Consider the following 24,935-nt stretch of genomic DNA (forward strand, 5'->3'; position numbering starts at 1 on the left):
TGTGCTCATGTTCACGTCAGCATTATTCACAGTAGCCAAATTGTGAAAGCAGTTTACAGTAGAGCCCATGACAGATGAATGGATAAACAAAATGTGTTATGTACATATATTCAGTAGAATATTATTCAGCCATATTATTCTGTCAAATGCTACAACATATACAGACATTATCCTAAAAGAAATGTCCATCACAAAAGAACAAATATGATTCCATTTATATGAGATACCTAGAGTAGTCAAATCATAGAGATAGTATGTAGAATAGTGGGTCTAGGGATGGAGACAGAAGGTATTAATATTTAACAAGTACAAAGTTTCAGTTGGGGTGTATGAAAAAGTTCTAGAGATGGATTGTGGAGATGGTTGCATAGCAATTCAGCTATAGTCAAGCACAAAACTACACTTAAACATGGTTAAGATGGTAAATTTTATGTTATGTATATTAAGTTTTAAAAGTGGGAAAAAAAGTCAATTTAGAAAACATTTTCATTTGATTTGGAAAGTTTGATATAAGTGACATATTATTCCAGGTTTACTTACATATGAAGAATGACTGACAGGTTATTTAGCTATAATTCCTCATTCATTAAATACATAAAAAATGAAATGTCATTCTTCTTTTGTTTTAGTGAGATTGAAGATTGTACCCCGGATACAAGTGCTAAAATATTTGAACGTCTTTCCTTAATTCAAATTAGAAAGTATTCAAATGGAGAGCTTGTTTAATGCTTTGATGAATCTTTAAGTTATCAAACCTCAAGTTGATACTGGTTTGTTTGTTTTTTTCCTGTGAGCTTATCTGCCTTTTGAAAATGATCCAGTACTGTATCACTCAAGTGTTAAAATGAGCCAATATTGCAGCTGTCCAATTCAATCATTTATTCATTCATTCAAGCTCTAAGTAGTAACTCAAACCCGAATTGCTACTAAGATTTTTTTAATTTTATCATTAATCTATAATTACATGAAGAACATTATGTTTACTAGGCTCTCCCCTACCCCAAGTCCGCCCCACAAACCCCATTACAGTCACTGTCCATCAGCATAGTAAGATGCTGTAGAATCACTCCTTCTCTGTATTGCAAAGCCCTCCCCTTCCCCCCCCCCACATTATACATGCTAATCATAATACCCCCTTTCTTCTTCCCTGCCATTATCCTTCCCTACCCTCCCATTCTCCCCAGTCTCTTTCCTTTTGGTAACTGTTAGTCCATTCTTGGGTTCTGTGATTCTGCTGCTGTTTTGTACCTTCAGTTTTTCTTTTGTTCTTATACTCCACAGATGAGTGAAATCATTTGGTATTTGTCTTTCTCCACTTGGCTTATTTCACTGAGCATAATACCCTCTAGCTCCATCCACGTTGTTGCAAATGGTAGAATTTGTTTTCTTCTTATGGCTGAATAATATTTCATTGTGTATATGTACCACACCTTCTTTATCCATTCATCTACTGATGGACACTTAGGTTGCTTCCATTTCCTGGCTATTGTAAATAGTGCTGCGATAAACATAGGGGTGCATCTATCTTTTTCAAACTGGAGTGCTTCATCCTTAGGGTAAATTCCTAGAAGTGGAATTCCTGGGTCTAATGGTAAGTCTATTTTGAGCATTTTGAGGAACCTCCATATTGCTTTCCACAATGGCTGAACTAATTTACATTCCCACCAGCAGTGTAGGAGGGTTCCCCTTTCTCCACAACCTCACCAACATTTGTTGTTGTTTGACTTTTGGATGATAGCCATCCTTACTGCTGTGAGGTGATATCTCATTGTGGTTTTAATTTGCATTTCTCTAATAACTATCAATGTGGAGCATCTTTTCATGTGTCTGTTGGCCATCTGAATTTCTTCTTTGGAGAACTGTCTGTTCAGCTCCTCTGCCCATTTTTTAATTGGATTATTTGCATTATATTTGTTGAGCTGCGTGAGCTCTTTATATATTTTGGATGTCAAACCTTTATTGGATCTGTCATTTACTAATATATTCTCCCATACTGTAGGGTACCTTTTTGTTCTATTGATGGTGTCCTTTGTTGTACAGAAGCTTTTCAGCTTGATATAGTCCCACTTGTTCATTTTTGCTTTTGTTTTCCTTGCCCAGGGAGATATATTCATGAAGAAGTCACTCATGTTTATGTCCATGAGATTTTTGCCTATGTTTTTTTCTAAGAGTTGTATGGTTTCATGACTTATATTCAGGTCTTTGATCCATTTTGAATTTACTTTTGTGTATGGGGTTAGACAGTGATCCAGTTTCATTCTCTTGCATGTAGCTGTCCAGTTTTGCCAGCACCATCTGTTGAAGAGACTGTCATTTCCCCATTGTATGTCCATGGCTCCTGTATCAAATATTAATTGACCATATATGTTTGAGTTAATGTCTGGAGTGTCTAATCTGTTCCACTGGTCTGTGGCTCTGTTCTTGTGCCAGTACCAAATTGTCTTGATTACTATGGCTTTGTAGTAGAGCTTGAAGTTGGGGAGCAAGATCCCTGCCACTTTATTCTTCTTTTTCAGGATTGCTTTGGCTATTCGGAGTCTTTGGTGTTTTCATATGAATTTTTGAACTATTTGTTCCCGTTCGTTAAAGAACGTTGTTGGTAATTTGATAGGGATTGCATCAAATCTGTATATTGCTTTGGGCAGGATGGCCATTTTGACAATATTAATTCTTCCTAGGCAAGAGCATGGGATGAGTTTCCATTTGTTAGTGTCCTCTTTAATTTCTCTTAAGAGTGTCTTATAGTTTTCAGGGTATAGGTCTTTCACTTCTTTGGTTAGGTTTATTCCTAGGTATTTTATTCTTTTTGATGCAGTTGTGAATGGAATTGTTTTCCTGATTTCTCTTTCTATTGGCTAATTGTTAGTGTATAGGAAAGCCACAGATTTCTGTGTGTTAATTTTGTATCCTGCAACTTTACTGTATTCCGATGTCAGTTCTAGTAGTTTTGGAGTGCAGTCTTTAGGGTTTTTTATGTACAATATCATGTCATCTGCAAATAGTGACCGTTTAACTTCTTCTTTACCAATCTGGATTCCTTGTATTTCTTTGTTTTGTCTAATTGCCATGGCTGGGAGCTCCAGTAGTATGTTAAATAACAGTGGACAGAGTGGGCATCCCTGTCTTGTTCCCGATCTCAGAGGAAAAGCTTTCAGCGTCTCGCTGTTCAGTATGATGTTGGCTGTGGGTTTATCACATATGGCCTTTATTATGTTGAGGTACTTGCCCTCTATACGCCTTTTGCTGTGAGTTTTATCATGAAAGGATGTAGAATTTTGTCAAAAGCTTTTTCAGCATCTATGGAGATGATCATGTGGTTTTTGTCTTTCTTTTTGTTTATGTGGTGGATGATGTTGATGGATTTTCAAATGTAGTACCATCCTTGCATCCCTGGGATGAATCCCAGTTGGCCATGGTGTATGATCCTTTTGATGTATTTTTGAATTCGGTTTGCTAATATTTTGTTAAGTATTTTTGCATCTACGTTCATCAGGGATATTGGTCTGTAGTTTTCTTTTTTGGTGGTGTCTTTGCCTGGTTTTGGTATTAGGGTGATGTTAGCTTCATAGAATGGGTTTGGGAGTATCCCCTCCTCCTCTATTTTTTGGAAGACTCTAAGGAGAATGGGTATTATGTCTTCCCTGTATGTCTGATTAAATTCCAAGGTAAATCCATGTGACCTGGGTGTTTTTTTCTTGGGTAGTGTTTTGATTACTGCTTCAATTTCTTTGCTGGTAATTGGTTTGTTTAGATTTTGAGTTTCTTCCTTGATCAGTTTTGGAAGTTTGTATTTTTCTAGGAAGTTGTCCATTTCTTCTAGGTTTTCTAGCTTCTTTGCATATACGTTTCATAGTATTCTCTAAGAATTCTTTGTATTTCTGTTGGGTCCATTGTGATCTTTCCTTTCTCATTTCTGATTCTGTTGATGTGTGTTGATTCTCTTTTTCTCTTAATAAGTCTGGCTAGAGGCTTATCTATTTTGTTTATTTTCTCAAAGAAACAGCTCTTGGTTTCATTATTTTTTTTCTATTCTTTTATCCTTCTGAATTTTGTTTATTTCTCCTCTGATCTTTATTATGTTCCTCTTTCTGCTGACTTTAGGCCTCATTTTTTCTTGTTTTTACAATTTTGATAATTGTGACATTAGACTATTCATTTGGGTTTGTTCTTCCTTCTTTAAATATGCCTGGATTGCTATATACTTTCCTCTTAAGACTGCTTTTGCTGCGTCCCACAGAAGTTGGGGTTTTGTGTTGCTGTTGTCATTTATTTCCATATATTGCTGGATCTCCATTTTAATTTGGTCATTGATCCACTGACTATTTGGAAGCATGTTGTTAAGCCTCCATGTGTTTGTGAGCCTTTTTGCTTTCTATGTACACTTTATTTCTAGTTTTATACCTTTGTGGTCTGAAAGGTTGGTTGGTAGGATTTCAATCTTTTGGAATTTACTGAGGCTCTTTTTGTGGTCTAGTATGTGGTCTATTCTGCAGAATGTTCCATGTGCACTTGAGAAGAATGTGTATCCTGTTGCTTTTGGGTTTAGAGTTCTATAGATGTCTGTTAGGTCCATCTGTTCTAGTGTGTTGTTCCAGTGCCTCTGGGTCCTTACTTATTTTCTGTCTGGTGGATTTGTCCTTTATAGTGAATGGTGTGCTGAAGTCTCCTAAAATGAATGCTTTGCAGTCTATTTCCTCCTTTAGTTCTGTTAGTATTTGTTTCACATATGCTGGTGCTCCTATATTGTTTGCATATATATTTATAATGGTTATATCCTATTGCTGGACTGACCCTTTTATCATTATGTAATGTCCTTCTTTATCTCCTGTTACTTTTTTCGTTTTGAAGTCTATTTTGTCATATACTAGTACTGCAACAACTGCTTTTTTCTCCCTATTGTTTGCATGAAATATCTTTTTCCATCCCTTGACTTTTAGTCTGTGCATGTCTTCGGGTTTGAGGTGAGTCTCTTGTAAGCAGCATATAGATGGGTCTTGTTTTTTTATCCATTCAGTGACTCTATGTCTTTTGATTGGTACATTCAGTCCATTTACATTTAGGGTGATTATCGATAGGTATGTACTTATTGCCATTTCAGGCTTTAGATTCGTGGTTACCAAAGGTTCCAGGTCACTTTCCTTACTGTCTAAGAGTCTAACTTAACTCACTTAGTATGCTGTCACAAACACAATCTAAAGGTTCTTTTCTATTTCTCCTCCTTTTTCTTTCTCCTTCATTCTTTATATATTAGGTATCAAATTCTGTACTTTTTCTCTATCCCTTGTTTGACTTTGGGGATAGTCAGTTTAATTTTGCATTTGCCTTGCAATCAGCTGCTCCACCCTCCCTACTGTGATTTTACTACCTCTGGTGACAGCTATCCAACCCTAGGAACACTTCCATCTATAGCAGTCCCTCCAAAATAGGCTGCAGAGATGGTTTGTGGGAGTTAAACTCTCTCAGTTTTTGCTTATCTGGAAATTGTTTAATCCCTCCTTCAAATTTAAATGATAGTGTTGCTGGATAAAGTAATCTTGGTTCCAGGCCCTTCTGCTTCATGGCATTAAATACATCGTGCCACTCCCTTCTGGCCTGTAAAGTTTCTGCTGAGAAGTCTGATGTTAGTCTGATGGGCTTTCCTTTGTATGTGATCTTTTTTCTGCCTCTGGCTGCTTTTAACAGTCTGTCCTTATCCTTGATCTTTCCCATTTTAATTACTATGTGTCTTGCTGTTGTCTTCCTTGGGTCCCTTGTGTTGGGGCATCTGTGGATCTCCATGGCCTGACAGACTATGTCCTTCCCCAGATTGGGGGAGTTTTCAGCAACTACCTCCTCAAATACACTTTCTATCCCTTTCTCTCTCTCTTCTTCTGGTATGCCTTTAATGCGAGTATTGTTCCGCTTGGATTGTTCACACAGTTCTCTCAATATTCTTTCATTTTTAGACATCCTTTCTCTCTCTGTGCCTCAGCTTCTTTTTTTTCCTCTTCTCTAGTTTCTATTTCATTTATTGTCTCCTCCACCATATCCAACCTGCTTTTAATACCCTCCATCATGTTCTTTAACGATAGGATCTGTGAACTGAATTCATTCCTGAGTTCTTGGATGTCTTTCCGTACCTCCATTAGGATGTTGATGATTTTTATTTTGAACTCCCTTTCAGGAAGAGTCATGAGGTCCATATCATTTAAATCTTTCTTGGGAGTTGTATTAACAGTTTTACTCTGGACAAGGTTCCTTTGGCGTTTCATGTTTGTATATGGCGCCCTCTAGTGTCCAGAAGGTCTATCCTGGAGCTGCTGAGCCCCTGAAGCAATGTCAGGTGTCACAGGGAAGTGGTACTGGGGGTAGGAAAGAGCTGTTCCCCGCCTCCTGGCTGCTGTGCCTGTCTCCACTGCCTGAGCCAGTGGGCCATTCACGCAGGTATAAGTTTTTGTCCCAGAGCAGCCAGATATGGATCCCTGCTTTCCACAAGCAGCCGGAATCCCAGTCTCCCCAGGAACTCTGCCTGTATTAACTTTCCAAACCAGTAGGCATGCGAGTCTAATGAAAGCACCATGAAATGTAGGTTTGTGCTCCCAGCGCAGATCTCCGGAGCTAGGTACTCAGCAGTCCCAAGCCTTCCACTCCCTCCCTGCTCCATTTCTCTTCCTCCTGGTGGTGAGCAGGGGTGGGGGAGGGGCTCGTTTCTCACGGAGCCACAGCTCCTGTACGTTACCACGTTCGCTGAGGTCTTCTCTTTTCTCCAGGTGTGTGCAGTCTGATGCCGTCCTCTTTCCTGTTGCTCTCTCAGGATTAGTTGCGCCAATTAAGTTTTCTAATTGTATCCAGTTTTAGGAGGAAGCCTCTGTCTCTCCTCTCATGCCGCCATCTTTAATCCCTCCTCTTCTAAGATTTTATTAATGATTAATGTCAGGAATATGGTGTGATATTATGAAGTTACATTTGCAATGCTCCTGTGAGAAATATCCATAAAATAATGGTGTATCAAATTGGAGCCAGAGTCTATGATACTAGGGTTTAATGATTTCTTTTTGAGATCCTGTCTTTCCTTTGTGCTTAGCCAGACCAAAACGCATTTTTTAAAAAGGATTTTAGAGCTAAATTTATTTGCTCACATTAAAATCCGGCTAATATGGACCTAACCTTCCTTTATTAATCTCTATTAAGTCTGTATCTTTAGAAAATTTATAAGGACTTTTTCATTCTCTATTTGTTGGAGGCTCAGATTATCAGTGTGTTTCTAACAATGATAGCATGTACAAGAGGTAGGCTGTCATGTGTATAGTATAGTGACCTTGAAACTCACACCAAGGTTCACCCTGGCTATGTCAAACATACAACCCACTCAAGGAGTTTCTGGAGAAACATTCTCTCAACTTGGAACTGAAAATCATTTTCAGTAAGATGATTCATAGAATAGTGGCAAGTATGCCAGAATTCTATGAACAGAGCATATCCAAAAGGTGTCACAACAATCACTGATATATATAATACCTACATTTACGGAATCATAGGCTATTAGAGAAACCACTTAGAAACAAGCCCCCTCATTTTTTCTATGAGGAAACTCAAGCTTGGCACAAGGAAGTGACTTGTCCAAGGTTACACTGAATGAGACACAGAGCCCAGCCTGAATCCCATCTCCTGAAGTGTCTTGTTCTTCCAACTTTGTTTGAATGATGATGCTTAATTCTTACATCCTTCAGTATTATTGCAGCTGTCCGATTCAGTCATTTATTTATTCATTCATTCAAAGATTTACTGGGTACCTCTTGTGTTCTAGGATCCCATATATGCATAAGACTAACAAAGTCCTTGGTCTTATAGAATTTACATTGTACCTTTGGGCAGGGCGTCAAAGGGTGGGGACATAAACAGGATCATCACAGATATTGATAAGTACTTCCCGTCTCATCTGGGACAAAAACCAAAGAAAGTTCAATGGCTTGTGAAACCCTACATCATCTAAACATCACCCCAACCCCCTAATACCTCTCTAACCTCCTCTGTTCCTCTTCCTGGCTCACTCTGCTCCAGTCTCACTGACCTCCTTTCTGCTCCTTAAATGTTTGAGGCATTCAGGGCCTTCGTTCTGGCTGATCTTCGTGTAGCACCCATCTCCCCATATCTGCATTGCTCATTCCTCACATTCAGATCCTTGCTCATGTCACCTTCTCAATGAGGTCTTCTTTGACCATGCTCTTTAAAACTCATTTGGAGCCTCATTCTCACTATGGCAGTACCTGTTCCACTTCTTTATTTTTCTCTCTAGCACATTGGCACAATTCCTATTTGACAGACTATTAATTGTTGTTTTTACTATCTCCCTCTAGATTATAAGCTCCATGAAAATCACAACTGTATTCCCAAGAGCCTAACACAGACATGTAGTAGGGAGGAGGCGTTTATAGGAGAGACTATGGGAGTAACTAGTGGGTGGGGTATGGGGATGTAGGGCACAATTATGTTTTGGTTATGTTGAAATTGAGGTACCCATTAGATATTCAAGTTGAGGTGGCACATACACAATTGGATGTTTAAGTCTGGAGTTCAATAGGTAGGTTAGGACTGGTCATATACATTCTCAGTTTCACATAGAATATGCAATAAAATCTAAAATAACTTAAGTCTGAATACCTGAGATCCTTAACTACTGAGAATTTTTCTGTGACTTTTCATCAAAACATATTCCTAGTATATCCTAGCAAGTTGATGGCTACTTAGCCTAGAAGCTTAAAAAAAAATGGTGCTTGGAATGGTAGCCTTGGTAGTGAACCAGATGTCCTTATTCAGTCATTTAAAAGCAAAAGGCAGTTCAGTTATGTGAAATACAGAGTCAGACACGTTAGAAAGTTTATCAACTAATAATGAAATTTTACCAAATTTCTCAGATAAGTCAAACAATTAGTCCATCTCATATTTGAGTTATCTGAGGTTTTACTACTACTTCTTATTTTTTAAAATAAGAACCTACTTTGGCCCAAAGGACAATTCAGAGTGACCACTTGCACTGGCTCCTGACAATGGCATGTCTACAAAATGCGTAGTTTTTACATATATCTCATTTATCCTCTTATGAGACAGGGAGTGTCATTCACATTCTACATATGAAGAAACAGAGAGAAATTAGATTCAATTTGGCAACATTCACACAGCTCTAAGTAGTAAAGCTAAGACTTAAACTCAGGTTTTCTGACTCCTTAGTAGGTTACCTGCCTCCCTAGCTGTGGGTCTTTGTGAAACTTCTCTCAGTCTCATTGTGGTAGATACTTAATTTCCTTGGGCTGAATTTCTTTTACTGGCATACTGACATCCCCTGGGACTTGGGCAACTTTTAGTCCTGTAGCAAATCCTCAAGATTTCTTCTTAGTATTACATCAAAATTCTCCTCATTCTCACCCAAAGTATTTCCTAAGACCAGCATTTTCCTCTTGTTCCATTCACCTGTTTTTAATAAGCTGTGTAGAATCAAAGAGTGTTAGAACTAGAAAGGCCCTTAGGAATCATCAACAGAATAGTCCTTTCATCCCTAGATTTATGTGTAAACAAAAAGGCCCATAGAGATTGAATAGATCTGCACAGATGTGTAGGTACAGAATTAGAGAGTCTGCCTCTCTTCCTAATCACACTTCATTTTCATAATTCCTAAATGAAGGGCTAAGACAAGCCCCAGAATTCCGGGGATCTCATCTATTTCAGTTTTGTACACCTTATGTATACACTGAAAAACTTCTCTATCTGCCTAATTTCTATGACTTTTTGGTGAAAAATAAGATAAGATCAGGTTTGTATTAATGCCACTCATGCTTCAGAAATAATAAATGCTCACTTCTGTTTTTATATGTAAAATTATCATTTTGTTTACATTAAAATATGATATTCTCTATGAGTCCATGTTCTGAATAAGTGGTACAGAAAAGTGAATCCACATGGAAACTTATTATCAATACAGTGTTATTTCACATGACAAAAAAGTCACTTGAAGTTAGTCAACTAAACACCCAAAGTGGGTGAGAAATTATAGCAGTTTTAATGCACTTCTAATTTCACTTGAGAACTCAGAAGTAGACACCTTCACTGTACATTGTTGAAAACTTACTTTCCCATGTGAGTTTAGCTCATCACAGTGTTTCAGAGAGTTTTCTGTTAGAAAAAGGCATCCTTTGCATACCTGACTAGAGAAGCATCAGAATGCAGTAGAAATAATGACACCATGAAAGTCAGAAAGTTAGACTCTATCCCCAGGCTGGCCACTTTCTACTCATGTAACCTTAAGCAAAATATTTGACCTCACCAAGATTCAGTGTGCAAAATGAAGATATCATTCTTCTTGTTTTCTTCACAGGAGTGTTGGAAGGATCAAAAGAATCTCTGTGAATGGTTTTGAAATCCTGCAAATTCTTTTATAAATGTGCATTTCTGAATTCTTAATAGCCAATGCTGTAGGATGTGTGACTGCCTCAATTAAAATGTCTAATAAATATCCATATATTTTTGCTTTATCCACAGAAATTCCCAAGTCCAGTATTACCAAACAAGGATCTAAAATGCTGGTAAAGGTGTCTTCAGCTCTGTCAAATGTGTCTTCACCTCTGTCAAAAGTGTGTCTTCGAATTAAGACCAGGATTTCCAAATCTGCAACACCGGCAGGGTGAGCACTGAAGCTTCTATGCTTGATATAACTATGCTTACTTCCCTGAGAAAAGAAAATGTTTTGTAAAGCATAACATAATGCCCTATAAGATGATTCTTGTAATACCGAGCAAAAAGCTAACAGCCAAAGAAAGTATGATAAACACCTGGGTAAGAGAAGGGTTTAGTAAACATTTCTGATAGACATACTGGTATGAGAAAATGCCAACTTCTAATATTACCTGTGTGCCATCAGAGAAAGAAACAAAAGTGTACCTAGTAAAGGAGTCAGTCCTCAGTAACCACCACAAAATGAACATGAATTTTCCTGCTAAATTTTTGGAGGATATTTTCAAATAGTTAGCAAGTTAAGATGAAACTCCAGCTGGATTTTATGGCACTATTACTTTGATTGGTTCACTATTACAAGTATATTCCGATATTCAGATAAAAGTGTTTATTGCAGATATAAGAAATCAGGTTTTCCCACCTGCACATAAAGCATTATGTTTATAAAATACCTCGCAAGCAAAAAAAATCCAGCTATGGATAGAATACCAGCTAGAGGTAAGTGATTACTGTGTATAAAATACTATATATGCATAAAATGAGACATGTAATTAAAGAAAAAAAACCCTTTACACACAAGTTACTTTTTGTGTGTTAAGAAAGATATCATCAGTAAAAAAATTGTTGGTAGTAAAGTTATTAAATCCTTTATATAAATAATTTTATATCAACATAAAGACTATTTATAAGAACATGAGTAATGAGGAAAATTTAACAAGATGGATAGCTAGTACAGTGTTAGAAGAAATTTTCAAATCAGTTCACTTGCTACTTTGTGACATGGATCCAACTGCTGCGTGGTTGTCACTGGAATCTAAGAATCATGTTTAAAAGGTTCAAAGGGTGGACCAAACAGCAAAGAATGTTAATCACCATCACTAGCTCTCCTAATGCTGACTCATGAAATTTTGGAGAATGTGTTATCTTTTTTCTAAAATTTTTTTGACAGGGAGCCAGCTGTAAAGCAGAAAACCTGAAGGAATTTTGATTTACAAAATTGTGTTTTCTCTAATAAAGTTAAGCAGTCAGTTTATGACATGGAGACCAGAGGGAAAAATGTGATTATATAGAACTTTTACTTTCTAATAATTTATTTAATTAGTAATTTAGTCCAAGTTTAACAATCTCTAATAAATGATCTGATCTCAAAGATCATATAAAATCATGAAACCTATAGATACAGACCTTTCAAAAAATGACAGTTAAGAAATGACTGGCACTGCAGTTCAAACCTGTTTTCAGAAGAATTCTACCAGTGTGCATACACTGACTGTGGTGTCAAAAGTATCCTTACAGATGCCATACAAACCACTGATGTTCCCCACCCCTAGACATCACATGTTTTAATGGATGTGTTTTTTAAACTGTTTTAATGGAACAGAAGATTTTACTGAAAAGTTTTTTATCGAAGTTTTATCCATGTTTTAAAAAATTGATAATAAGGAAATCACTATTGACTGAAATTCACTCTGGTTTTAAGGAACTCTGGTTCACATACTTCTATAAAGATTAAGCACTTTAGAATAATGTACTCTCTGATATGTGTTTCATGGTGAAGAAGATTTCCAATTTTCTCCAACTCTAGTAGAGGAAGGAGCATCAAGTTCAGAATTACCTCTTGAAGCTATTAAAATTATGGAAAAAGTGGTTTAAATCATTGATAATTTTAAGTTCCAGGAAAAAACTTAATCCAGGAAAGGTTCTGTGTTAGATGTCATATGTTAAATGAAACTTTGTGCATGTTTGGCTAACCTTGTAAAAAAAGATGCTAAAAGTATCAAACATTGAATTACATATTACCTGATAAAATCTGTAGTAGCTGAAATTTCTAGAACTATCTGTATTTGAGCCACTGATCCTGAAGAATGTCTTTTAAATATATAAGGCATTGGAATGATTTCTGAGGTGATTTGCTCTATTTATGTTGTACTAAAACAGGTTGGCAAATTTTTTATGTGACAGGCTAGATAGTAAACACCAAAATTTGCAAAGTATATAGTCTCTGTCAAAACTATTCCATTCTGTCTTTAGAGCATAAAAGCAGCCAAAGATTACATGTGAACAAATTAATATGGCTATGACTCAATGAAAATTTATTTATAAACTGTGAAATTTGAACTTTATTTACTTTTCACATCACAAAATATTAGTCTTGATTTTTTTCAATGATAAAAAATTTTGAGAACATTCTTAGTTTGTAAAAGACCACCGAATTCCTTAGGGGAAGAGACAACCACACCGAGAAGTGAATATCCAACCAAGAGATTTATTTAGTGGCATCGGGTGGCTGCCCACGAGAGTGAGAGAGCAGCAGCACGGGCTGGGAGCTCTGGCTTATATATCCTGTTAAGGCATTTGGCATGAGCTGATTGGTTATGGATTCACTGGGGTCAGCTGGCGGGACTTTATTGGTCTACATCACAGAGTTTTTGTGTCATGAGGGGGAAGCTGAACCTAATCTAGGGAAACTGAAACTTAACAGTCGCCATCTTAGGTCAAGGAGTGTGGGGGTTGGGTGCCATTTGACTAACAGTTTGCAGGCTGGTCAAAAATAGATGCCTGGCCAGATTTATGCCATGAGTGGTAATTTGCTGTCTCCTGTATTATGAAAATTTGGGACCCATAATTTAGTTGAATATTTGATAAAGAGCACAGAACATTTCTAAAAACAATGAATTTGGGGAAGTTTTTCATTTTATTACAAAAAATTAGTACATAAAGTTCAAATGTTCATTTATTTAGTGATTTAATTATTGACTACATTGTCAAAGAGGCACATGAACATTCTACTAACATAGCTTTAGTTAGAAAAAGGAAAGTCAGAGATTCATGATGGCGTTGTGAGAGGTGAGAAAGAGAACTCCTAAAAACCACATATAATATGAAAATATAGTTAATAAAACTAATCCTAAAAGAGCAACAGGAAAGAAGACTGCACCAGACTGCATACACCTGAAGAACAGAGCAGATCTCACCAAACAAAGTAACATACCAAAGCCTTGATCAGGTGGGACCCAAGCCCTTTCCCCACCACACCTCAGTGGCAGGAGGAAGGCAAATGGAGCGGGGAGGGGGTGGAAGCCTAGGACTGCTGAACACCCAGCCCTGGAGATCTGCTTTGGGAGCACAGACCTACACTGCATGGTACTCTGGAGATTGGTGGGGTTGGAAAGCTAAGAGAGGCAGAATACATTGAGACTGATTCCAGTCATTTCTGAAGGACAGGGATCCACATCCAGCCACCATGGAGCAAAACAAAGGCAAGCGGTCTGAGAGGCTTCCTAGCAGCAAGAGGGCTGCTGAAGGGGCGGTGTTTGCACAGAGATTGCTGCACAGGGGAAGGGATAGGTGGACAGGGTTGGTGGGCGCACTATGCCCAGCAGTTTGGAAACTTTCCAGAGCTTCAGACACTCCATCCCTCAGGCTAGTTGCTCAGCTCCAAGACCTCCCTCTGTGATACACAACCTGCTGCACCTTCCTCCGGGCCTACCAGCACTGTCTTGCAAATCAGCAGTCCCTGCCCTGGTGTCAGGCCAGCGCAAGGAGGACCTGCCAACTGCAGCTACAAACAAAAAGTGCATAGGGTTACACCTGTGTAGTCAGCCCACAGGTTCTGACAGTGGAGACAGGCACAACAGCTGCGAAGCAGGAAAGAGGTCTTTCTGCCCCCTTGGCACAAGCACTGTTCCACTGGGACCCCTGATGTCACTCCAGGGGCTGAGCAGCTCCAGAGAATAGAGCATCTAGGCATTTGAGGGCACCACATACAAATACGAAACATCAGAGAAACCTGGTTCAAACAAAAATCTCAGAAACACTAGAAAAAGGACTAAATGAAATTGAATTCACCAATTTTCCTGAAAGAGAGTTCAAAATAAAAATCATAAACATGCTCATGGAGGTACAGAAAAGTATTCAAGAACTCAGACCAATTTAGAACAGAGATTTGAATCATTAAGATATTCCATATCCGAAATGAAACATACAATGGAGAGATTTAAAAGCAGATTCGATGTAGTAAAAGAGATGGTAAATGCAATAAAAATTAGAGAAGAGGAATACAAAGAAACTGAGTCACAGACAGAAAAAAGGATCTCTATGAATGAGAGAATGTTGAGAGAACTGTGTGACCAATCCAAGTGGAACAATATTTGCATTATATGGGCACCAGAAGAAGAAGAGTGAGGAAAATGGATAGAAAGTGTCTTTGAGGAGGTAATTGCTGAAAACTTCCCCAATGTGGGAAAGGATATAGTTTCTCAGACCATGGAGGTGCATGGATCTCCCAAAGGGACCCAAGGAAGACAACAAGACATATAATAATTAAAATGGCAAAATTCAAGGATAAGGACAGACACTTAAAAACATCTAGACAGAGGAAAATGATCACATACAAAGGAAAAACCATCAGGCTATCATCAGACTTCTCAACAGAAACCTTACAGACCAAAAGGGAGTGGCATCATATATTGAATGCACCGAAGCAGTAGGGCCTCAAGCCAAGATTAATCTACCCAGCAAGATTATCATTTTAATTTTAAGGAGGGATTATAAAATTTTCAGATAAGCAATAGCTGAGAGAATTTACCTTCCACAAACCACCTCGACAGTGCATTTTGGATGGACTGCTATAGATGGAAGTATTCCTAAAGCTAAATAGCTGTCACCAGGGGAAGTAAAACCACAGTAAAAAAGTAGAACAATCAATTACTAAGCAAATGCAAAATCAAATCAACTACCCCTAAAGTCAATCAAGGGATAGACAAAGATTACAGAATATGCTACCTAATAAATAAAGAATGGAGGAGGAAAAAAAAAAAACCTTTAGGTTTTGTTTAAAATAGCATACTAAGTGAGTTAAATTAGACTCTTAGATAGTAAGGGAATTACCCTTGAACTTTGGGTAATCACAAATCTAAAGCCTGCAATGACAAATAGTACATACCTATCGATATCACCCTAAATGTAAATGGTCTGAATGCACCAATCAAAAGAAAAATGGATAAAAAACAAGATCTGTCTATATACTGCCTAGAAGAGACTCACTTTCAAACCCAAAGACATGCACAGACTGAAAGTAAAGGAATGGAAAAAGATATATCATGCAACTAATAGGGAGAAAAAAGCAGGAGTTGCAGTAGTTGTATCAGACAAATTAGACTTCAAAACAAAGGAAGTAACAAGAAACAAAGAAGGACATTACGTAATGATAAAGGAGTCAGTCCAGGATCATATACTTCCAGACTGCAGGTGACTGAAACTGCAGAAAGGGAAATGCAGGTAAGGGGGTACTATGTATATTACAAAACTCTCGTAACTAAAACAGTGTGATATTGATATAAAAATAGACACATAGATCAATGGAACAGCAAAGAGAGCCCAGAAATAGATGCACACATATGTGGTCAACTAATTTATGACAAAGGAGTGAAGAATATACAATGGGAAAAGAACTGTCTGTTTAATAAATTGTGTTGGTAAAATTGGACAGCCACATGCAAAAGAATGAAAGTGGACTACTATCTTACATCATACACAAAAACTAATTAAGTGAATTAAAGATTTGAATATAAGACCTGAAACCATAAAACTAGAAGAAAACATAGGTGTTAAGCTCCTTGATTTTTTGGATTCCAAAATCAAAAATAAAGTAGGACTACATCAAGCTTAAAAGCTGCTGTACAGCAAAGGAAACCACCAACAAAATGAAAAGGCAACCTACTGAATGGGAAAAATTTTTGCAAATTGTATATCTGAATATATATATTCTCAATATATAAATCCCACATATAAAGAACTCAATAGCAAAACAAAAATAAAACAAAACAGTTTGATTTAAAAATGGGCAGAAGATCTGAATAGACATTTTCCCAAAGAAAACATACATACAGATAGCCAACAGGTACATGACAAGATGCTTAACAGCAGTAATCAGGGAAATGCAAATAGAAGCCACAATGAACTACCACCTCACACATGTGAGAATGGCTGTTATCAAAAGGACAGAAAATAGCAAATGTTGGTGAGGATGTGGAGAAAAGGGAATCCTTATGAACTGTTGGTGGGAGTGTAAATTGCTGCAGCCACTATGGAAAACAGTATGGAGGTTCTTAAAAAAAAATTAAAATGATGTATGATCCAGCAATTCCAATTCTGGGCATTTAGCCAAAGAAAATGTAAACACTAACTTGAAAAGATATGCATCTCCATGTTCATAGCAGCATTATTTGCAGTAGCCAAGATATAGAAACAACCTAAGTATCCATTGATGATAAATGGACATACACATACACACACACACACACACAAACACACACTGAAATATTGACTAACCATAGAAATCCTGCTATTTGTAACAATGTAGATGGACCTTGAGGGCATTATGCTAAGTGAAATAAGTTAGACAAAGACAATAAGGCTCTATTTGGAATCTAAAAATAAACAAATAACCCCACCACCCCCACCAAAAAAAAGGCTCATGGATATGGAGAACTGATTGGTAGTTGCCAGAGGTGGGCAGTGGGGGGGTTGAGGGGAAAAATGGGTGGATGTTTTTGTTTTTAGTTTAAATAAGTTGTATAAAAATAAATTTTAAGAACTAAAACACTGTTCCTCCTCTAGACTTATAGTGAATGGCCAACTCAGTTCAGGAATCTTTGAAGTTTTCTCTAATACTTCCCAAATTAAAAAAGCATTTTAATTATACCATGGGTTTGACCATTCTAGCAGTTCCCAAAATGTGTTCCACAGAATGCTAATTTTTCTGGGTACAGCATAATTGGCAAATACAGATCCAACAAAATTAAACAGGTGTCTTTACTATAGGCCTTCCCAGGATGTTTAATTTGTTAATACGCATTTTAAAGCTTCAAAAGGAGAGTAAAATATGCATCAGTGAGTTTTCAAGTTTATTTGATTGTGAAACCACTTCTTTTCTCAGTTAATCTCTTGAAACTACTTCTCTGAGAAAAATTATTTGATGTAATCCTGGTTATCTTCTGAATCACATCAGGGTTCTTAGGAACCGAGTGATATGTTTTATAAGTCTAGTCTAACACTCCACATTTTAATGTCATTGGTATTAACATGTGTGACTTTAAAGAATTTGTATTCAAGTTGAAACCCCTTTTGTAAACTTGCTGATTTAGTTACTGATCTTGGTGGGAGATGAGAGATGAGGTACCTCTAAACCTCGACTCGGATTCTTTACTAAATGCTTTTTGTTCATCCTGAAGGTAAACTTTGGAGACGTTTTAATTAGTTACTGAACCTGTCAATGCTGACAATGACATGCTTCTGTATTTACAGGCAACTGATAGCATTCAATGAAGAGGAAGAAGAAGGTGTGAACTGTAAGACTGTTCCTAAGCCAGTCAGATTTTTGGGCCCTTCCACCAGCACCCAAATCAAAGTCAAGAACTCAGCTTCAGTTAGGGTGTCTCCAGCCAGTGCCCTCCAGGCCTGGTCCCAGGCATCGGTGAGCCTGTCACCAGGTGAAAAGGCAGTTCAGCCCTCTGCGCAGTCAGAAGCCGCCTCCCTGGGGCACACTGGGGTGCCTGGGCATTCGCAGGCTTCCCGCAGGACCGACGGTGCTGAAAATGGAATCACACACCCGCCTCCAGCAAAGGTTCTGCTCTCCGACAAGAAGGCCATCCCACCCTGAGTGATAGAACTGAAGCGGACTCCCCTGTGTGCCACCGGGCCTTCCCCGCCCACCTGCACAGCAGCGAGGCCCAGGAGGTTCCCGGAGTCACCCCGCGAAGGCCCGGCCGTGCAGACTGAGAATGGTCCTGGCAAGGCTGATTGACAGAATCCGTGGACCTGCGGGGGCTGGTTTGGCCCCAGAGCCCAGCCCCTTTGATACAAAAATAAATGGCACTGTTTTTGATGAAATGGAGGTGAAATCTGATGTTTCTATTTAGGATAATTATGGGGAAAATGAATTCTGTGGTGTAGCAATGGAGGAAGGATATTAGTGGTTGGACCTGTGTTTACTTCTCATTTTCCCAACTTTTAAATGATTATTTGTCTCCAGAGAATTTGAATTTCTATCTTTTTAAAATTTTTAATTGATATTAAGGCAACAAAACAAGACAATAAAATTATCACTAGAGAAGTCCACTTTGTTGCTGAAATAATTATAGGCATTAGGCACTTCTGTAATGTTACTCACTGTAGTCCCTGGATAGGAGTGAGGTTCGGGCGTAGAGAAACAGGGTGAATTAGCACTTCCCTGTTCTTTATCTCAGCCAGGAGAGATTTGAGAGAAAATATAGATCAAGGTGAACTCGCTCTAAGTTACTTTCAGTCTCAAAAGACAAGATGAAAGGAAATAAGGAAGAATAAAAGGACAATTTGACATCACACTCTGACCCTCACTTAATTGAACTATTTTCTTCCTAGATTGACTTTTCTTACTCTGTTCCATTAGTAGATTTAGTTATGCATCAGAGGATTTCTTGGGATAATAACTATACAACATGTCTTCGGAATGAATTCTTAAAATATTTTAATCTGAACAGTGAAGTTTTGAAAGTACTTTGGAAAAGAGATGCTAAAAGTTTAGCTTTTTAACTAAACGTAATATTTGTTTTTCAGAAATGACCATTGAAGTGTCAGTCTGATTATATAATATGACTTTTTATGCATAAAATTTCCACTTAACTTGAATTTAATATTTTTAAATGGGATATTTTGATCAATCCTCTATTTTTTCACAACTATCCAGTTGTAATGTGTTTATTCTTACATGTTATGTTTTATAATTGGATCACATTTCTACCTTCAGTTAGCAGTATTGCCTACAGTGTAATAAAAATAAGTTCATAAAGCAGGGTACTTTTTACTCAATGCTCATCATGGTTGTATATGTATCACTTTGAAAGAGTAAAGCAAATATACACAAAACATTACTTTTTACAAAAAAAAGTAAAACTTCCATAAGAAGTGACATTTTCTGTGATTATACTTACTTTTAAGCCTCAGAGCCCTTCAGTAGTTTGAAAGATTGTTCATTTATAATAGGTTATCTATTTCTGCTATTTCTAGCCACCCATATATCAGAGCCTTTAAAAATAGGTGGTTTATTTGTCTTTAAAAAAGTGAATGTTTACCTAAAGATTCATGAATGACATTCCCCTGTGGAATATATAAAATATTCAGCCACCTTGAAAAATACTATAAAAAATCGAAGCATTTTGAAAAATCAAAGACAATAGTGAATTTTGAGAACTCTCAATTAGGGCATTATTAATATTGCTTGATCTAGGGCATTTTGAATGGCTAATTCATAAAAGAAAATTTTACATTAATTAATTTACAATGTGTCTTTTATACATGATAAACATAGAAAAGAAACACGAAGATCATAGGCGTACCTTGGAGATACTGTTGGTTTGGTTCTAAACCAGAGCAATAAAGTGAACATTGCAATAAAGCAAGTCAAATTAATTTTTTGGTTTTCCAGTGCATTATGTTGACACTGTTCTGTAGTCCTTTGAGAGTGCAATAGCATTAAGTATTTAAAAAATGTAAATACTATAAAAAATACTTCATTGCTAAATATGCTAACCCTGCATTGGAACATTCAGTGAGTCTTTTTTTTTTTTTTTTTTTTTATTGAAGGGTAGTCGACACACAGTATTACATTACATTAGTTTCAGGTGCACAACACAGTGATTCAACATTTATATACATGATAATTCTAGGTACCAGCTATCACCATACCAAGTTGTTACAATATTTTTCAGTGAGTCTTAATCACTGAAGTTCACCACAACTTCAGAACTGTGATGATCACAGTTCACCACGACGAATAATAATGAAATGTTTGAACTATTGCCAGAATAACAAAATGTGACAAAGACACAAAGTGAACAGAAAAATGGCTCCAGGAGACTTGCTTGATGCAGGGTTGCCACAAACCTTCAATTTGTAAGAAACAATATGTGGGAAGTGTGTTAAAGTGCAGCTCAATAAAACAAGACCTGCCTGTATGGACGGGTGATTCAGTCAACAGCCTGCATTTCTTTGCATCAAGCAGTTTAAGGGAAGTCTATTTAGTGCATTTATCAGAATATTTGATTTTTTTCGAATATCTACTGGACCAAGGTATAGCTGAGGTTGAAAGGGACAAATGGACCCTTATAGGTATCAGGCAGTGAAGTCAATTTCAGACTGCTAGAGCAACCTGAACATTATTTGGGTGTGGTTCTTGGGGGTTAAGTTAATTTTGCATAAAAACACATTTTTCCTGATACCAATCTGCAAACAAGAGAAATTCATCACAATCCATTGCTCTTGCTGGAAATTAAAAAAATGAAAGGAAAGCATGCTTTATAGGCAGTGATTCTGTTTTACTGCTTTGGAAAAGTAGGTTTGTGCAGCTGTTTAGTCAGATGACACAATAGAAAGTCTTAATGGTGAGTAGGATATTTAAGTATTGCTCATATAAAAAAGATAACTGGAAAGATGGCGATGTGAGAGGAGAGACAGAGGCTTCCTCCTAAAACTGGATACAATTAGAAAATTTAATTGGCACAACTAATCCTGAGAGAGCAACAGGAAAGAGGACGGCGTCAGACTGCACACACCTGGAGAAAAGAGCAGACCTCAGAGAATGGGGTAATGTACCAGAGCTGTGGCTCTGCGGGACCCAAGCCCCTCCCCAACCCCAGCTCACCGGCGGGAGGAAGAGAAACGGACCAGGGAGGGAGTGGAAGGCTTGGGACTGCTGAATACCTAGCTCCGGAGATCTGCACTGGGAGCACAAACCTACATTTCATGAGACTCGTGTGCCTACTGGGTTGGAAAGTTAATACAGGCAGAGTTCCTGGGGAGACTGGGATTCCAGCCACTTGTGGAAAGCAGGGATCCATATCTGGCTGCTCCGGGACAAAAACATACCTGTGTGACTGGCCCATTGGCTCAGGCAGTGGAGACAGGCACAGCAGCCAGGAGGTGGGGAACAGCTCTTTCCTCCCCCCTGGCACCAGTACCGCTCCCCTGACACCCCCGACATTGCTTTAGGGGCTCAGCAGCTCCAGTATACAGCTTCTGGACACTATAGGGCGCCATATACAAACATGAAACGCCAAAGGAACCTTGTCCAGAGTAAAATTGTTAATACAACTCCAAGGAAAGATTTAAATGATATGGACCTTGTGACTCTTCCTGAAAGGGAGTTCAAAATAAAAATCATCAACATGCTAATGGAGGTATGGAAAGACATCCAAGAACTCAGGAATGAATTCAGGTCAGAGATCCAATCATTAAAGAACACGATGGAGGGTATTAAAAGCAGGTTGGATAAGGTGGAGGAGACAATAAATGAATACAAACTAGAGAAGAGGAATATAAAGAAGCTGAGGCAGAGAGAGAAAAAAGGATCTTTAAAAATGAGAGAATATTGAGAGAACTGTGTGACCAATCCAAGCGGAGCAATATTCGCATTATAGGGATACCACAAGAAGAAGAGAGAAACAAAGGGATAGAAAGTGTCTTTGAGGAGGTAGTTGCTGAAAACTCCCCCAATCTGGGGAAGGAGATAGTCTCTCAGGCCATGGAGATCCACAGATCCCCCAACACAAGGGACCCAAGGAAGACAACAGCAAGACACATAGTAATTAAAATGGGAAAGATCAAGGATAAGGACAGACTGTTAAAAGCAGCCAGAGGCAGAAATAAGATCACATACAAGGAAAGCCCATCAAGCTAACATCAGACTTCTCAGCAGAAACCTTACAGGCAAGAAGGGAGTGGCATGATGTATTTAATGCCATGAAGCAGAAGGGCCTGGAACCAAGATTACTTTATCCGGTGAGATTATCATTTAAATTTGAAGGAGGGATTAAACAATTTCCGGATAAGCAAAAGCTGAGAGAGTTTAACTCCCACAAACCATCTCTGCAGTCTATTTTGCAGGGACTGCTATAGATGGAAGTGTTCCTAGGGTTGGATAGCTGTCACCAGAGGTAGTAAATCACAGTAGGGAGGGTGGAGCAGCTGATTGCGAGGCAAATGTAAAATTAAACTGACTATCCCCAAAGTCAAACAAGGGATAGAGAAAAAGTACAGAATTTGATACCTAATATATAAAGAATGAAGGAGAAAGAAAAAGGAGGAGAAATAGAAAAGAACCTTTAGATTGTGTTTGTGACAGCATACTAAGTGAGTTAAGTTAGACTCTTAGTAAGGAAAGTGACCTGGAACCTTTGGTAACCACGAATCTAAAGCCTGAAATGGCAATAAGTACATACCTATCGATAATCACCCTAAATGTAAATGGACTGAATGTACCAATCAAAAGACATAGAGTCACTGAATGGATAAAAAAACAAGACCCATCTATATGCTGCTTACAAGAGACTCACCTCAAACCCAAAGACATGCACAGACTAAAAGCCAAGGAATGGAAAAAGATATTTCATGCAAACAATAGGGAGAAAAAAGCAGGTGTTGCAGTACTAGGATCAGACAAAATAGACTTCAAAACAAAGAAAGTAACAGATAAAGAAGGACATTACATAATGATAAAAGGGTCAGTCCAGCAATAGGATATAACCATTATAAATATGTATGCACCCAATATAGGAGCACCAGCATATGTGAAACAAATACTAACAGAACTAAAGGAGGAAATAGAATGCAATGCATTCATTTTAGAGACTTTAGCACACCATTCACTCCAAAGGACAGACCCAGCAAACAGGAAATAAGTAAGGACACAGAGGCACTGAACAACACACTAGAACAGATGGACCTAACAGACATCTATAGAACTCTACACCCAAAAGCAGCAGGATTCACATTCTTCTCAAGTGCACATGGAACATTTTCCAGAACAGACCACATACTAGGCCACAAAAAGAGCCTCAATAACTTCAAAAAGACTGAAATTCTACCAACCAACTTTTCAGACCACAAAGGTATAAAACTAGAAACAAATTGTACAGAGAAAGCAAAAAGGCTCACAAACACATGGAGGCTTAACAACATGCTTCTAAATAGTCAGTGGATCAACAACCAAATTAAAATGGAGATCCAGCAATATATGGAAATAAATGACAACAACAACACAAAGCCCCAACTTCTGTGGGACGCAGAGAGACCAGTCTTAAGAGGAAAGTATATAGCAATCTAGGCATATTTAAAGAAGGAAGAACAAACCCAAATGAATAGTCTAACATCACAATTATCAAAACTGGAAAAAGAAGAGCAAATGAGGCCTAAAGTCAGCAGAAGGAGGGACATAATAAAGATCAGAGAAGAAATAAAATTGAGAAGAATAAAACAATAGAAAAAAATCAATGAAACCAAGAGCTGCTTCTTTGAGAAAATAAACAAAATAGATAAGCCTCAAGCCAGACTTATTAAGAGAGAAAGAGAATCAACACACAGCAACAGAATCAGAAACGAGAAAGGAAACATAACGACGGACCCAACAGAAATACAAAGAATTCTTAGAGACTACTATGAAAACCTATATGCTAAGAAGCTGGAAAACCTAGAAGAAATGGAGAACTTCCTAGAAAAATACAACCTTGCAAGACTGACCAAGGAAGAAACAGAAAATCTAAACAAATCAATTACCAGCAAAGAAATTGAAGTGGTAATCAAAAAACTACCCAAGAGGGGGCGGAGCCAACATGGTGGCGTGAGTAGGACAGTGGGAATCTCCTCCCAAAAACATATATACTTATGAAAATACAACAAACACAACTAGCCCTAAAAGAGAGACCAGAAGACGCAGGACAGTGGCCAGACTGCAGCTACACCAGCGAGAACCCAGCGTCTGGTGAAAGGGGTAAGATACAAGCCCCGGCCCAGCGGGACCCGAGCGCCCCTCCCCCCAGCTCCCGGTGGGAGAAGAATAGGCAGAGCGGGAGGGAGACGGAGCCCAGGACTGCTGAACACCCAGCTCCAGCCACCCCCACCAGAGCACAGACACAGTGCATGGGCGGGGGGCCCTGGATACTGGGGGAACAGGGCAAAAAGACCTCTGAGCGGGTGCCGAAGCTGATGCCCCTGTGACAAAGAAAAGCGGGGGCTTTTTGAAAGTCTTAAAGGGACAGGGACTTAACAGCTTGATGGAAACAACACAGGTCATGGTCCAGCAGCTGGAAATTACAGGGAAAACCGGGCACACTAACCCCCTGAGCAACAGCTCTGAGACCCCTCATGAAGGTAAACAGCCAAACAGCCCCCCCATCCATCACCCCTCCGGGTGCCGT

At 38.3% G+C, this 24,935-nt stretch overlaps 1 protein-coding gene across 1 annotated transcript; it reads left to right on the forward strand.

Annotated features, from left to right (window-relative positions):
- The first annotated feature begins 591 nt into the window (after window positions 1-591).
- On the forward strand, window positions 592-18,597 carry KCTD18 (potassium channel tetramerization domain containing 18). Its single transcript, XM_036924875.2, has 3 exons — window positions 592-676; window positions 10,513-10,654; window positions 18,013-18,597. The coding sequence occupies exons 1-3, from the start codon at window positions 607-609 to the stop codon at window positions 18,365-18,367; spliced, it is 567 nt and encodes a 188-aa protein (XP_036780770.2). The 5' UTR covers window positions 592-606; the 3' UTR covers window positions 18,368-18,597.
- The last annotated feature ends 6,338 nt before the right edge of the window (window positions 18,598-24,935 follow it).

This window comes from Manis pentadactyla, chromosome 6, assembly GCF_030020395.1.
Source record: "Manis pentadactyla isolate mManPen7 chromosome 6, mManPen7.hap1, whole genome shotgun sequence".
Classification (NCBI taxonomy): Eukaryota; Metazoa; Chordata; class Mammalia; order Pholidota; family Manidae; genus Manis; species Manis pentadactyla.